At 32.1% G+C, this 15,341-nt stretch overlaps 1 protein-coding gene across 1 annotated transcript; it reads left to right on the top strand.

Annotated features, from left to right (window-relative positions):
* The first annotated feature begins 9,520 nt into the window (after positions 1 to 9,520).
* Positions 9,521 to 12,814, top strand: LOC100306122 (clathrin adaptor protein complex small subunit). Its single transcript, NM_001250964.2, has 7 exons — positions 9,521 to 9,645; positions 11,318 to 11,404; positions 11,677 to 11,768; positions 11,887 to 11,995; positions 12,089 to 12,124; positions 12,333 to 12,419; positions 12,525 to 12,814. Exons 1-7 carry the CDS (start codon positions 9,643 to 9,645, stop codon positions 12,594 to 12,596), a joined length of 486 nt encoding a protein of 161 aa, NP_001237893.2. The 5' UTR covers positions 9,521 to 9,642; the 3' UTR covers positions 12,597 to 12,814.
* The last annotated feature ends 2,527 nt before the right edge of the window (positions 12,815 to 15,341 follow it).

The raw sequence follows: 15,341 nt of genomic DNA, 5'->3' as shown, positions 1-15,341 counted from the left end.
TTTTCAAGGTTTAGAAAACCAGAAAACTTCAGAAAGCTTTTGGTACAAAGAAGAAGAAGAAGTTTCAAAGAGATTCAAGGCTTGTAAAGGATTGATTGGAAAAGTAAAGTATGAAAGAATGAATTGATTGAAAAATGCAAAACAAAGCCTTGCTTTTATAGACTCTTCGTGTCTAGTCAAGAAGACCATTTAGAAGAGTTATAACTTTTAGAAAAACTTAAAACCAATTTGAAAAAATCAAAAACCTTTTGAAGAGCTACATCTTTTGATTTATTTAGAAACAGTCACTGGTAATCGATTACCAAATTAGTGTAATTGATTACACAAAACGTTTGTGTGAAAGGATGTGACTCTTCACGTTTGAATTTGAATTTCAATGTTCAAAGGCACTGGTAATCGATTACCAAAACATTGTAATCGATTACAGCTTTATGAAAATAATTGGAACGTTGTAAATTCAATTTGAAAACCTTTTCAAAACAATTTTGCTACTGGTAATCGATTACAACAATCTGGTAATCGATTACCAGAGAGTAAAAAACTCTTTGGTAAAAGGTTTTGTCAAAAACTCATGTGCTATTCAAAGTTTTGAAAAAAATTTTAATACTTATCTTGATCGAGTCTTTTCTTCATTCTTGAATCTTGAGTCTTGAATCTTGAGATCTTGAACCTTGAATCTTGATTCTTAAGATCTTGAACCTTGAATCTTGATTCTTGATTCTAGGCTTTCTTCTTGAGTCTTGAATTCTTCTTGATTCTTTTCTTGAACTCTTGAATTGTTCTTAATTCACTTGAGTTGTTCTTTGATTGATCTTTGAGCTTTTTGTCATCACCTTTGTCATCATCTTTTATCGTCATCATTGTTATCATCAAAACACCTTTGAATCACCTTTGATTCACCATGAAGCTTTGCTTCTACATAACTTTCATCTTCATCTTCAATATTCTTAACATATAGATTTAAAAGGAGATTTAGAAGTCAATTAAACGAGAAGTTTTTTAACTTAATTCATCCCCCTCCCTCTCTTAAGTTATTGAGGCCACGTGTCCAACATACGGGTCTCAAGTTTGGAATTTTTGTATGGCTCATGTTGATCCTATGGGTTGGAGTATCCTTGGAAGACTGGGTAACTCAGATGCACTGCCAACAGTCTCGTCTCGGTGAGAGTGTACTAATGGAATCATATGGGTTTGTTACTACATGTCCTTCCAAGCTTTTTTCGCAAATGTTTTTTTGATACCACATGCATATGAGAAAAGAGAAATCGACATCGCATTGCATATATGCATATTTGTGAATTACTAAGTTATGTGGTGTATGAAGGGGATGTCATGTGTGGTTTGTGTTGTACTTATGTTATGTGTGAATGATTTTATCCATAGTTTTGATAAGGTATATGTATCTATATGTTAAATTATTGTGATGACTTGTAACGGATGGGATGTAGTTCTTTAAGGGCATAGTGAGATGTTTCTAGAATGACACTATGTGAGTATATGCTAGAAACCTTTGAGCATAGATTGATGTAATGTGAGTGTTTAGAAGTAAAACTCAAGTACAGAAAATGAAGTTATCATGAGAGAGTTATAAAACCAAGTAACTTATTTCTTAATGAATGAATCTCAAGATACTGATGAAGATGACAACTAGTGTAGTAAGCGACTACAATGGATAAGTCAAAGGAAAATGTTTATGATCAATGGATGTAAACCCAAATATATAAATGATAGAGCTTGATAGAGACCCAAAGAGGATATAACCATGAGAAGAAAATGATTGGATTGTTCTAGTAGAGAAGTCTAACCCAACCTTAGAGTCCTTAGAGCACTCATTGAGATATTATGTCTCACCTCTTTAAGTTCTCTTCTTTTCAAGAAAAACAAGTGACAACGTGTGTCATTAGAGCATAGAGTCTTGTCTTGGAAGATGTTTTATTTCTCTATATATTTCCTTTTATGTTGTACGATGTATATGAGATAAGTTGTACTTTGTATAATACATGGAATCAAGTTGTAAATTTATAAGTTTATTTGCTAGCTTCCACCTAATGATGTCATTTGAATGCTATTCATTTTCACGACTTTAGAAATCGTAAGCTTAGTTACGATAATACCCTTAGGGTGTTACACAACCTTTACCTCTCACTAGGTGTCCCTCTCAACAAAACTCTCCTCACTCTTAGGGAGCAACCCATCTCAACCATGACACTGCACATGATGATGGGAGACACGATACAAGTATTTACCTTCACCTTTTCAAGCTACACTCTTAGAGACTCTCTCTAAGTTACCCACATTCCGTGGTTTCTCCCTATCACTTCTCTTAAACCCAAACTTAACCCACAAAGTTAATTTGGGATACATATAGATTACAAACTAGGAAAAGGTGTTTGAGGGGTTTTTATAGCTTTACAACACTCATTGAGGTGAATCATCTTTGAAGATCTAAGTTGTATGCATTTTTGTTGCAACCATCCTGAACTCAAAACACATCTAGAGTAGGGAGAGGAGTTGAATCTTTTTATGCATAGTGTAGATTGTCTCCTACCTTCTCTCACATGTTTTGCAGTTTTCCTTTATCCTTTTATTGGCCCACATGTCAAACTAGTCATCATCTAGCCATTATGATAATTGAGTGACTTCTTTTTGAAGTAGACAAACTGCTTTTAACTTAACAACTATCATAATCCATTTTGATCAGTCCATTCTATTGTTGTCATTCTGGTGATCAAATTCTAAGCAGCTTTCTAATGGTCTATCATAAATACCTTTTGATGTTGCTGAGAAAAGACCTATTCTAATGTAGCTTCCTTCTGATGAAGATAACATTATATGACAATATAGATAGCACGGCTCCATCAATCCAAAAACTTCATTACATCATAGATCATTATGAAGTAACATATTTCAGCATAGGTAACATGTGAAAGTTATTGTTATTGTTGTGTTAGTGTTTTGTCCTTGGTTCAAAATTCACAAAGTCTTTTCAGTCTTCATTCCGATGTTGCACACTTGATTTTCTCAAGGACATTTTCAATTTCCACTTATGCATCTTCTAATGTGGCTAACATTCACTTTCAAGACATAATGTTGTCTTTGAGGTGCAGTAGCGAAGCATTCTGAACTCGATTCTGAACTCCATTTAGTGAAGCATACTAATTGTTAGGCAAAACAATATTGCTAATGATCACATGTGTGATGGTGCAAGCTTATCATTTTTTCTGAGTCCCTCATGACAACCCAAATTTTACTTCAATTGGTGTTCTTTACAGAACTTGTCTTTTCTGAATACACTTAAGAAAACTCATCAGTAGGCATAAATTCAAAAGGCTTATGATTTGTGTTAAGAAGGTTTGTCATAATTAAAACAACAAGGGTTTTGGACTGAACAAATTGCTCATAAAATAAGATGTGAAAAACAATTATCAAAGAGACATTAGAGAACATTCACTAGACAGTAATAGAGAGCACATATGAACTAATCAAACTAAATGGTACAAATATTGAAATAATAAGGGACTAAACAATAAATATTCAAACTTCATCTAACCAGTTAAAATTACCTCCTACAAAAAAATCAATTTTGGTGTTTCATCGTGCATTGCCCATTTCGAAACATTTCTAAACATTAAAGTGGGTGAAAGGGTTACATTGTTGAATTCAAGAACTTGTTACATGCAACACTCTTGGTCTGGCAAATCATTTATTGTCTTGACTTTCTTTTCTAATTCTCGTCTATTTCCTAAAACTAATGTTTTATTTGAAATATTAAAATTAACGTTTGTATATATTTTAATTCTTTCCGAATCAAATATGTATTTTTGTGATTAATGGGTGTCAGTGTCAACTCTTAAGTAAAATTTTCTCTGTTCTAAAGGCTTCTATAATTGAATCATAAAGGGATATCTGGTAAAAGAGTTTTTGTTATTTGGAAGCCATTCAAAATCTTGATTGATATGATTTTTTTCCCTTCATTTTTTATCTATGCAGTAGTTTGCTAATTCTGGTTGTGTCTTTCTTGTGCATGCATTATATTAGATAGCTTTTTAGAAGGCAACAATTAATGGATGTGGTTTTGATTGAGGGAAGTGATGTCAAATCTATTGATGAGAAAAAATGGCTGAAAACACCATCGCGATGGGAAACACCATCATGATTAAACCCTTGTGAAACATTTATGCACTTTCTTATGTTCCGTGTGGTGATTGTGAACTTTTCAAATAATATTTGTATTCTACATGAAAATATGGTTTTCTACTTTTTTTATGGGCCTCGTTTGGTTTACATTTAGAATCACTTTCCCACACTCTGCATACCTTTCAATGTAAAATTTGTTACTAAGATTATTTTGTGCACCTATCCCAATCTCGTTTAACAATTCTAAATTGATTCTACCAAAATTTAAGTGCTAGTTTGATCACATGAGAAATATGATTTTTCACATCTTAATGGAAGCAACTAATTATAGCTTCTACATCATTTCAACATTTGATAGGATTGATCACATAGTTGAACCAATTTGATTGCAAAAAGTTCACATCTTCAATATGTAGAGCTTAGATACTTTTTGTAGATTTCATTATTCTATTATATGACACTTATCATCATGTAAAAAATTATGTTTCAAATTGAATGTTGGGTATTTTTTTTTAATTCTTATTTGGCATACATATGTCAAAAAATTTATAGATATTTGATCAATACATGCAATTAATTTCCAATAGGTGTTAGATTCATTTGTAGAGCAACCAAAGTGTAAGAGTGCCTATAGTGATGTATCATTTAAGTTGCTTCATAGTACGTTGGTATCCTAAGCGACATCTTCATTTGTCTTACAATGTGTTGAATGTTTCTTAATTGTTTGGCTAATGTGTAACATGTTGTAATGCACTATAATATGGCCTTGTGGTTTTAATTGGTTAGCCACAAATTACTAATTCGATCATTCTTTCCTTCACAGGAGGCTTTGGCTCATAGAAACACGAATGGAAAATAAGTATATGCATGATCCCTACACAACCATTGGGCACTTAAGGAAACATATAATTGATTCAAAAGCTAAACAAGGTAGCAATAGATTCCAAAAGACCCCCACTCAACCAACCAAGCCTATGGCAACCTTACAAAACCAATCGGGTCAATGGCAACACATGGTGTGACTCCAACCCAAACAACTAGGTTTATGGCAATGTTTGGCGTGACCCCTACCCAACCAACTGAGTCTATGGCAGTGCCTAGTGTGACCCATATCCAACCTATTGATCAGTCTATAGAAATGTTTGCCCAGTGTGACCCATATCCAACCTATTGATCAGTCTATAGAAATGTCTGCCTAGTGTGACCACTAGCCAACCAACTGTGTCTATGGAAATGCCTTGTGTGACACATATCCAACCAATCGAGTCCATGGAAATGCATGATGTGACCCCAATCCAACCAACTAGGTCTACGACCATGCCTGGTATGACCTCTACCCAACAAAATTTAACTATCACAATGTCTGATGAGGCACCTCCTTCCTTTGAGTTTATGAAGCAGAGGTTGGAGATGATGGCATCAACCATGGAGACTTCAGGACATACATTTTCTCCTCAAATGAGAGCCTAACTAGATTTTGGAATTAAAAACTTTTGAGAAGGGTGATTGCTAGGCTTAATGCTTAAACAATGTTATTAGAAGCTTTTATTTTCAAATTAATCATGACAATAGTTAAGTAGATTAGAGTAGTTATGATTTGTGTTTTGGTCCTCATTCAGTGGTTGTACTAGTGGACTTTCATGTCGATCCTTTGACTATTCATTTGAATATGGTTAAAGGATATTTATGCATGAATGTCATTGGATTCAATAATCCAACACCTATGTGTTTTCTTTGTTGTATGGTTCAGTTATGTTGGATCGAGTGGCCTCAGAATAATTAAGAAGCGGGGTTGAATTAATTATTCCTAAACCTTTACTAATTAAAAATTTACTCTTCTAAGGCTTTTACTTATGTTGTTAAGAGAATAAGGAGTAGAAGAGAAACTTAACAGAAAGTAAAAGCGGGAATTAAATGCACAGCAGAAAGTAAAAGAGTAGGGAAGAAGGAAACAAACACACAAGAGTTTTTATACTGGTTCGACAACAACCCGTGCCTACATCCAGTCCCCAAGCGACCTGCGGTCCTTGAGATTTCTTTCAACCTTGTAAAAATCCCTTTACAAGCAAAGATCCACAAGGGATGTACCCTCCCACTCTTTGAACCTAGTGGATGTACCCTCCACTAGAACTGATCCACAAGAGATGTACCCTCTCTTGTTCTCAGTCAAACCCAAGTAGATGTACCCTCTACTTGTACCACAAAGGATGTATCCTCCAATGTGTTAAGACAAAGATCTCACGCTGTTAAACCTTTGATACTTTGTGAATGGGGATACAAAAGAATTCTCAGGCAGTTAGTCTTTTGAACACTTTTGTATAAGGGAAAGGGAAGAATCAAAAGAATTCTCAAACTGTGTTGTTTTGAATTCTTTGACAAGGGAGAAGGGAGACACAAAAGAATTCAGGCGGTTAGTCTTTTGTTCTTTTGGAAAAGGGAGAAGAGAGACACAAAAAGAATTCAGGCGGTTAGCCCTTGGTGAATTCTTTTTGGCAAAGGGAGAAGAGAATGAAAAGATGAATAGCACAAGTTTTCAAGGTTTAGAAAACCAGAAAACTTTAGAAAGCTTTTGGTAGAAAGAAGAAGAAGAAGTTCAAAGAGATTCAAGGCTTGTAAAGGATTGTAAGAGATTGATTGGAAAAGTATTCAAGATTGAAAGAATGAATTTTAAAAGCAAATCAAAGCCTTGCTTTTATAGACTCTTCATGTTTGGTCAAGAAGACCATTTAGAAGAGTTATAACTTTTAGAAAAACTTAAAACTAATTCGAAAAAGTCAAAAACCTTTTGAAGAGTTACATCTTTCGATTTATTTAGAAACAGTCACTGGTAATCGATTACCAAATAAGTGTAATCGATTACACAAAGCTTTTATGTGAAAGGATGTGACTCTTCACATTTGAATTTGAATTTCAACGTTCAAAGGCATTGGTAATCGATTACCAAAATATTGTAATCGATTACAGCTTTTTGAAATTAATTGGAACGTTGTAAATTTAATTTGAAAACTTTTTCAAAACAATTTTGCTACTGGTAATCGATTACAACAATCTGGTAATCGATTACCAGAGAGTACAAACTCTTTGGTAAACATGTTTTGAGAAAAATCATGTGCTACTCAATTTTTAAAAAAAAACTTTTCATACTTATCTTGATTAAGCCTTCTCTTGATTCTTGAATCTCGAGTCTTGAATCTTGATCTTGATTCTTGAGATCTTGAACCTTGAATCTTGATTCTTGACTCTAAACTTTCTTCTTGAGTCTTTAATTCTTCTTGATTCTTATCTTGAACTCTTGAATTGTTCTTGATTCACTTGAGTTGTTCTTTGATTGATCTTTGATTCACTTGAGTTGTTCTTTGATTGATCTTTGAGCTTTTTGTCATCTCCTTTGTCATCATCTTTTGTTATCATCAAAACACCTTTGAATCATCTTTGATTCACCATGAAGCTTTGCTTCTACAGGTTATTCATTGTGGCTTTCCATTTTCAATAAAATTTGTAGTTTCAAAACAAAATAAAAAAAGAAAAACTAATATGAAATTAATTTGAATTAAATTCACATTCTGTTATTAAAGTAATTTAATTATGAAAGGAATTTATTAAACATTAAGTAATGGTTTCCTTTAATTTCTTTTGAAGCAAAATATATTAAATATGATATTTTTAAAATTTTAATTTTTCAAGTAGTAACACACGAGATAAAATATAGATTTTTTAGATATAAAATATAGATTATTAGGAAGTCAATAATATATTTGTGTATAAATTATTAATATACATATATTAAATAATTATTAAATTAATAATATGTAAAAGTAAATATTCTAACAGTAAATAATTATTTTTAAAAATAAATTCCAGGGATTGAATTGGGTATTTATATATAAAAAAAAAAAGAACTTATGAGAGAGATGAAAGAAGGAAAGAAAAAAAAATTAAAAAGAAGAATGAAAGTACAAAAGTAGGTTCTTTTATTGGGTGTGAAGAATGAGTTGTGAATTTTAAACCACAACTCCCACATGTAAATGTAGATTTTGAAAGTTTGGGTTTAACATGTTTGGATGAGATATTTTAATAACTTCTTTTTAAAAAAGATTAGTTTTCCACATCATTTTAATTATTTTTTAAAAAGCAAAAAAATACACATTGTTTGTCCTGTTTGACAGAGGTTAACACCATTAGTAAAGTTTTTGTGAGAAAGGACTAAAAACAAGCTTTTTTTTTGTAAATTTTAGAAACTAAATTAAAAGATAAAATGAAAGTAAGGAATTAAAAATATATTTTTCCCTAAATTTAATATATTAAATAATTATTCGGTTAATAATGTTCTAAATTCAATACTCTAATAGTAAATAAGTTCTTAAATAAAAAATTTCATTTTAAAATTAATATCACATTATCGCTTATATTATTATTTTTTTGGATTTCAAAATAATAATAATATATAAGATTAAAAATATATACACAATAATATATAAAATTAATTTAAATATGATCAATTGTTTAAAAAAATTATGAATGTTAAAATTATACATTATTTTAAGAAATTAATAACCCTCGATTGATTGAAATTAAATAGAGCGTATTGAATAGTATATGGTGAAATTAAATATTCTATTCGATGGTTCAAAATATTAAACCTAAAAAAAGTTAAATCTGAAAGATTGATCTGAAGTTTAGATAGATAAATAAGTTTATTTGTCTAACATTATTATATTTCATGTGTAACATGTTTTAATGATAAAAATTTTTATGTTTGGAATTATTTATATTACTTGCAACATATCTAAATTAATATTTTTTAATTCTTAATCGTATTTACTTTTTTAAAAATATATTCATAATTAGTTAAGAAAATCAAAATAAAGATATTTATTATATGACTTTAATTTTTATGTACTATTAATTATTTTTTATATTATCAAAAAATTAAAAATTATTGTATAAATTTTAAAATAATTATTATAAAAGTTAACAATTTTATGATTATCTCATAAAAAATTAGATGACAGTGTATTTTTTTTTACACTTTTGGTATATTCAAATTAAATTCTTGATACAGTGAAATTTAAAATATAATAATTAAAACAAATTATAACCTATATTGAATATTTTTTAACAAATTTGAATCTTCATTTGAAATGTGAAATGAATATTTTTATTTATAATCATGTATTTTTTTATTTGTTAATACATGTACTTTGAATTTATATATCATATTAAATTAATATTATTTAATTTTAACTAATTGATTAATAATTTTAATTTTTTATTAATATTCATTTTTTAATTTAACATTAAATCATCATAAAACAATTTTAAATTAGTATCACTAAAATAACAGTAATTTATTAATTGAATTTCATATATAATAACTTGGGGGCGTTAAACACCTTCATCTTTTTGATCGTGTTGTTGTGTTTGCTTTGGAGAAACGAGTTGGTGTTCTTTGTTGGCGAATACTCACTCACGCGTTTGTAGTTGCAGGCTCTAATCAGATCCCAAATGGTATGTGCAGTGCACTTCACTTCTCTTTGCATTTCTTTTAAATCCTTATTCGTCATTTTTTTCACATATCACTTTGATTTATGTCTTCAATTTCTGAAGTTTGCATCTCAATCAGATCTAACTTAGCTACAAATCAAGTACAAGCACTTGGGCTGCGTTCTAGATTTTCTTGCCATCTGGGTCGTATTTTTAGTTCAGTTATAAAATTTTGACCTTTATGGACTTTCTAGTCAATTTTGGTTCATTCGAGTTGAAATTGTTCGTGTTAGATTTGTAATTCATGCCAAGCATCTATGCTTGATTGTTAGGTTAGGTTGCAGATTCTTTTGCTTCATTTCGGTTGAGCGATTATCGCTCTTTTCATCACCTGATTTGATTAAACTGTGTGGAAATGGGGCACCAAATCTGGAAAGAAAAAAAAGAGAGAGAGAGAGAGGTTAGAGAAGCATTCCATATTTCAAATGGTCATTGTTTTAAATTGCGGTTGTGGTTATGCCTTGATCTTTGATACTAAATGCGGCCACAATTGCAGTTACAATGTGTTTGCCCCTGCCTGCTACAGGGGTTGCCATAGCGAAGCAATTTTGTGTGTGGCTGTAGCAAACCAAATAGCCTTCTGAAGAATAGCAGACTTAGCGGCGCTATGTGTTGATTCCAAAAAGAAACCTATGAATACAGACAATAGGGGTTTCTTGGGGGGTTATGTTTGGGATTTCAATTTTCAAAAATAAAATCTACAGCTGTAATAGTGGTGAAAATGATAAAGAAGACTTGGATTTAGAAAATGGTGATTGATAATTGATGATTCCTATCTAGGAAACTTGTATTTGACTTTTGTTGGAATTTACATGTATGTTATGTTTAAGACACCTATGACATTTTATTGTTCATTATGAATGTGATTCATTTTGAGTAATTTTTTTTTCATTTTTGAGAATTTATATGTATATAGTATACATTATAAAAACTATATAAAAATTTCAAAATAACGGCAATCCCACTATAGCATTTTTGGGGCCGGCTGCAAAGTGCTGCTATTGGGAATTTGAAACATTGGGTCGCACAATAAAAACCTTGATAATGCAGCGGCAATTGTGGTTGCAGACTGCATTTAAAAACACTGGGCCAATGGAAAGGTTTCTGCCTTAACCTGAAGGTTGTGTTCAAGTTGTAGTGATGGCCTTGCTTCTGGCAAGGATAAGGCTGTGCATATTTACTTTCCCTAGAACTTGTTAGGTAGGATAAGTCTATGTACTGGGTTTTTCATTGAAAGAAATGAACTGGGATCATCAATGTTATACCCTGTTTCCTCAGGGGATTTTGATTTATTTGGTAATCAATTGTGTAAATTAGCCAAAGTCTGTTGTCTAAATCATATGTCCATATAGCTGCTGAAAAGTACCTAGTTCTTGCTTGTGTGTGTCCTCATGTCCAAACTTGATTCGTTGTCTTACAGCATACATAGGGGGAGAGGGCTTGTCAATGTTCTTTCATATTTTGGCAAAAAAGTAGGCAGCTTTAAGATGATAGGAATAAGATCTCTTTCCACCTAGTAATTTGGATGCCTGTAATACTTGAATGTAGATTTGGTGGGGGGGTTCTAGTTATAACATGTATGTTCTTTTATGTATTTCCAATGTGAGTGAACATGCTTTATGCCTCTGCTATGTAGATCAACTTTGTGCTTCTCATTAGTCGCCAAGGGAAGGTGAGATTGACAAAATGGTACTCACCTTATTCTCAGAAAGAAAGGAGTAAGGTAACTAATGAATTTCTTTTTCATTCTTTTTCCTTATTTTATATATAACATAATAACTACTTGATAATTTCTTAAGATCTTCATTTCCTTATGTATATGTAGAATCTTTGAATGCTGAGCACAGAGTATATTTTTTCCTCTGTTATTGTTTACATTTTCATATTGCATTGGCATTGATAATATTGTCATGACTACTGCACGGAAGACATATTTCATTCTGCAAATTAATTATCCTTACAATGTGAATTTACATGTAATCTATTTTTTGAAAGGTAATCCGTGAGCTCAGTGGAATGATTCTTTCCCGTGCGCCCAAGCAATGTAATTTTGTGGAATGGCGAGGACATAAAGTTGTTTATAAAAGGTATGGTAATGGAGAGACCATAGTTCTTTTGTCATATATTGCAACTCCTTTTCTAGGCACCCCCTTCTGTTTGTCGTGGTAATTGAACTGAGTCTTTACAAATGCATATCTGATGCAGGTATGCTAGTCTCTATTTCTGCATGTGCATTGATCAAGATGACAATGAATTAGAAGTCCTTGAAATGATTCATCATTTTGTGGAGATTCTTGACCGGTATTTTGGCAGTGTGAGTTCTCATAAGCTGACATTTGAAGAACACTACTTGATTTACTTTGAAAACACTGCAATTATTCTATAATGATTGTTTTGTATTTTGCAGGTCTGTGAACTGGACTTAATATTCAACTTTCACAAGGTTTGTATGTGGCCATGGCCTATGTTTGTTAGTCGAAAAAGTGGCTACTTGTTTTTCTTTCGTCTATTACCATTATAGATGATTCTTCCCATATAGGTCCACCCAGAATTAGCTTCAATAATTGATTGTATAAAGTGCAAGTTTGTTTTTGCGAAGTAAGGTTCCTTCTGATCTGAGTTTTGTTTTGTTTTTATTTGTATTGTGGAAGGCCTACTATATACTAGATGAAATTCTAATTGCCGGTGAGCTTCAAGAGTCCAGCAAGAAAACAGTTGCCCGATTGATAGCAGCACAGGTATGGAACAATTTTTCTCTTTCTTAAATGCTTTGCTGAGAAGTCTCATTCTCAATCTTACAGATTGAAATATTGAATGCATTTTACTTTAATACCGACTTTCAGGATTCGTTGGTGGAGAATGCAAAGGAAGAAGCCAGTTCGTTTAGTAATATAATTGCACAAGCCACTAAGTGAGGAGAACAAATGTTACCGTTTCCTGCTCATATAGAATCTCGAATTGTTGATGTCCCATTTTACTGTTATAGTTGTATTTCTTGATGTTGTCTTTCTCATATCATGTTTGTGTATTCCTGAACTGTATTACTTGTTGTGGTGACATTGAGCCCGGAGGGTTACTTTTACTTTGTATGTTGTTTTGAGATTGAAATTGAATAGATTGCTTGTTAATATCCTTTTCTCTTTTTCCCATTTTTTAAAGGAGTTTGTAATAATTATGAGAGAAAAGATATAACTGCATTCGAGAGAGGGGTGAATTGAAATTTTAATAGGTAGAGTATTATTTTCAATTTTTCATGTATAAGAAACTATGGTAAATAACACCTACGTTGTTTGTGGTCTTACATGAAAAGCGCTGAAAATTTGGCATTACCACATTGTTTGTGCCTTAGGGATTGCTGATGTTTATTTGTACCCGAGAGCACAGTTTTGTTAGTGTGAGAAAAATGGTGTATGCATCTCATTTGTGCTAAATTAAAAATAATTGAAATTATTAACATATCAATTGAATGAATTATCGAATTGGAGGTTGATGGCTGCTAGGGTTTTTCTGTTAGGGTTTCTCTATGGTTTCACCGTGTGCCTTTGTGCTCATGGTAATACTGGCTTCTTCGGAACCCTTGATACAGTGGAGTTTCCTCGTTGATGATGGTTTTGTTCGTCCTCCATCGCTCATCCCTCATTCTGCCTCAACAAAAAACATTTGCCAAGGTTGTTCAACACGCCTGCACCATACCCCTTAGTCAATTGCTTGTTCTTTGTTTAAAAGGGAATGCATTGTCCATCACTATTCCTGAAGAAGAATGCAAAGTGGGTATGGGTGGTTGCAAGAATAACCTCCATGGCTGATTGATACTTGCTAAGGGAGATTCTCCTCCCAAAGCTAGTGATCTTCACATACAACTTTCTAAACAATGGCAACCTTTAGGCCAATGGCAGATGATTCCTCTTGGCAACAATTTTTTTGGATTCTCTTCAGCGTTGGGGGAGGACTTGTGCAAACTTTTCGCAATAGGTTCTTTGTCCCTTAACCAGAGTGTTTCATCTTTTTTATGGACTCTAGATTTTCATTCGAATGATGTGTGCCAATCAAATGCTCAATGTCGGGTAAGGATTTACAATCTCCCACAAGAATATTGGAGAGAAAACATTCTCTTTGCTATCGCGAGAGGAGTGGGTGTTCCCCTTGCTCTAAATGAAGCCACCAACAATTAAACGTATGGGCACTTTGTGCGAGTGCTTGTGGATATTGACCTAACACTCCCTTTAAGGGATGGATCTTAGTGGAACACACTGGGTATGCTTTCTTTCGGGGTGTAACGCCCTTCATTACTAAAACATACTAAAAGGAATATGAAATCTCAAAATTATAATACTCTGAAAATACCTCATATATAAAAATAAAGTCAAATAAATGAATCTTTACCAAAATAAAAACATTATTCTCAAATATGAGCTCTAAACTAAATGAACGCAAAAATATAACGAAGGTAGCCACATCCGGTATCTTATTCTGAAATACTAATCAAGCTAAAGTAAATGTAACTAAAGAAAGTTATGCCTTCAAGTCTTCTCAATTTTCAGCAGCTTCTTCCTCGTGGTTTGGAAACAACACTTATAATGAGATTATAATCTCAATGAATAAAACAAGTTTTAAAAAGGAGTTTGCAAATAGTGTTGATCTTAGCAGCACAGTAATCCAAAAAACCAACCATAATATCTGCAATGAATTTGAAATAAGATTATATATATACACACACACACACTCCAATAAAAGTCCATTTAAAAAATCACAATTTATAACATTCTCAATAAATAAAATATTTAAATGAACATCAACACCTCGACATTCAAATAAACATCACAACACAACTCAGTGATTCACGAAATCACTAGACTCAACTTTTTGGTTACTAGAACCAATGTAGATTTAAGATTCTTCAAGGGATTTATGAGCTCATATTCGTGCAATGACGTCTCATTTTCTTCCTCATTGTAAATGAAGGTATCTAAAATTTCTTCCTCATCCCAAATGAAGATATCTATCATATAATTCAAAATTATCAATTTATCATATGGACAATGCATCAGTCATTGTTATACTTAAATAAACACATAAATATACAAAATACCAATATAATCATTCAAGTACGTGATTCATACACGCTTGCAAGAAAATATCACAAAATAGCATCAATGTTTATATACTATTGGTACTCTAATTTCTCCTTACTACTACCTTGCAATTGAAATGCACTTTGGCTTACAAAATATATTCTAATATTTTTAAATAAGTGCCGTAATTTAAGGAAAACTCCAATACACGTGAATTTGTAATTGGGATCCCCTTTATCAATTGGAATTGGTGTCACTAGAATGGAATTTTCTTTGGTCAACCTACTTGCTATAAGCATATTTAGTGGAAGAATCCATTGGAATAGATGACTTTTGTAGGCCTTAAAATACCGCATATGATGTAAGAACGTTTGTTATTTTTGCTCTAGTAGTAGAATCCAATTTGGGTTCTTGGATTTTACTTGCAAAGAAAAAAAATAAAACCTCTATTTTCTCTTAAATGACATTAAAAAATAATACTTTTAACAAAAATGGAGTTCTTGAGAGTTCTTTCCCCCTAAAACCCAACCTCCAACATAAAGAACTCTTGAGCAAGAATAGTAGTACATATGATGGATAAGGATTCTT

Source organism: Glycine max, chromosome 20 (assembly GCF_000004515.6).
Source record: "Glycine max cultivar Williams 82 chromosome 20, Glycine_max_v4.0, whole genome shotgun sequence".
NCBI classification, from domain to species: domain Eukaryota; kingdom Viridiplantae; phylum Streptophyta; class Magnoliopsida; order Fabales; family Fabaceae; genus Glycine; species Glycine max.
The sequence above is the reverse complement of the archived record's forward strand: the minus strand, read 5'-3'. Positions and strand labels throughout refer to the sequence as shown.

Coding starts and splice junctions, on each gene's coding strand:
- LOC100306122 (NM_001250964.2), top strand. Junction 11,769..11,886: donor CATAAAGTTGTTTATAAAAG/GTATGGTAATGG, acceptor TATCTGATGCAG/GTATGCTAGTCTCTATTTCT. Junction 12,420..12,524: donor CCCGATTGATAGCAGCACAG/GTATGGAACAAT, acceptor ACCGACTTTCAG/GATTCGTTGGTGGAGAATGC.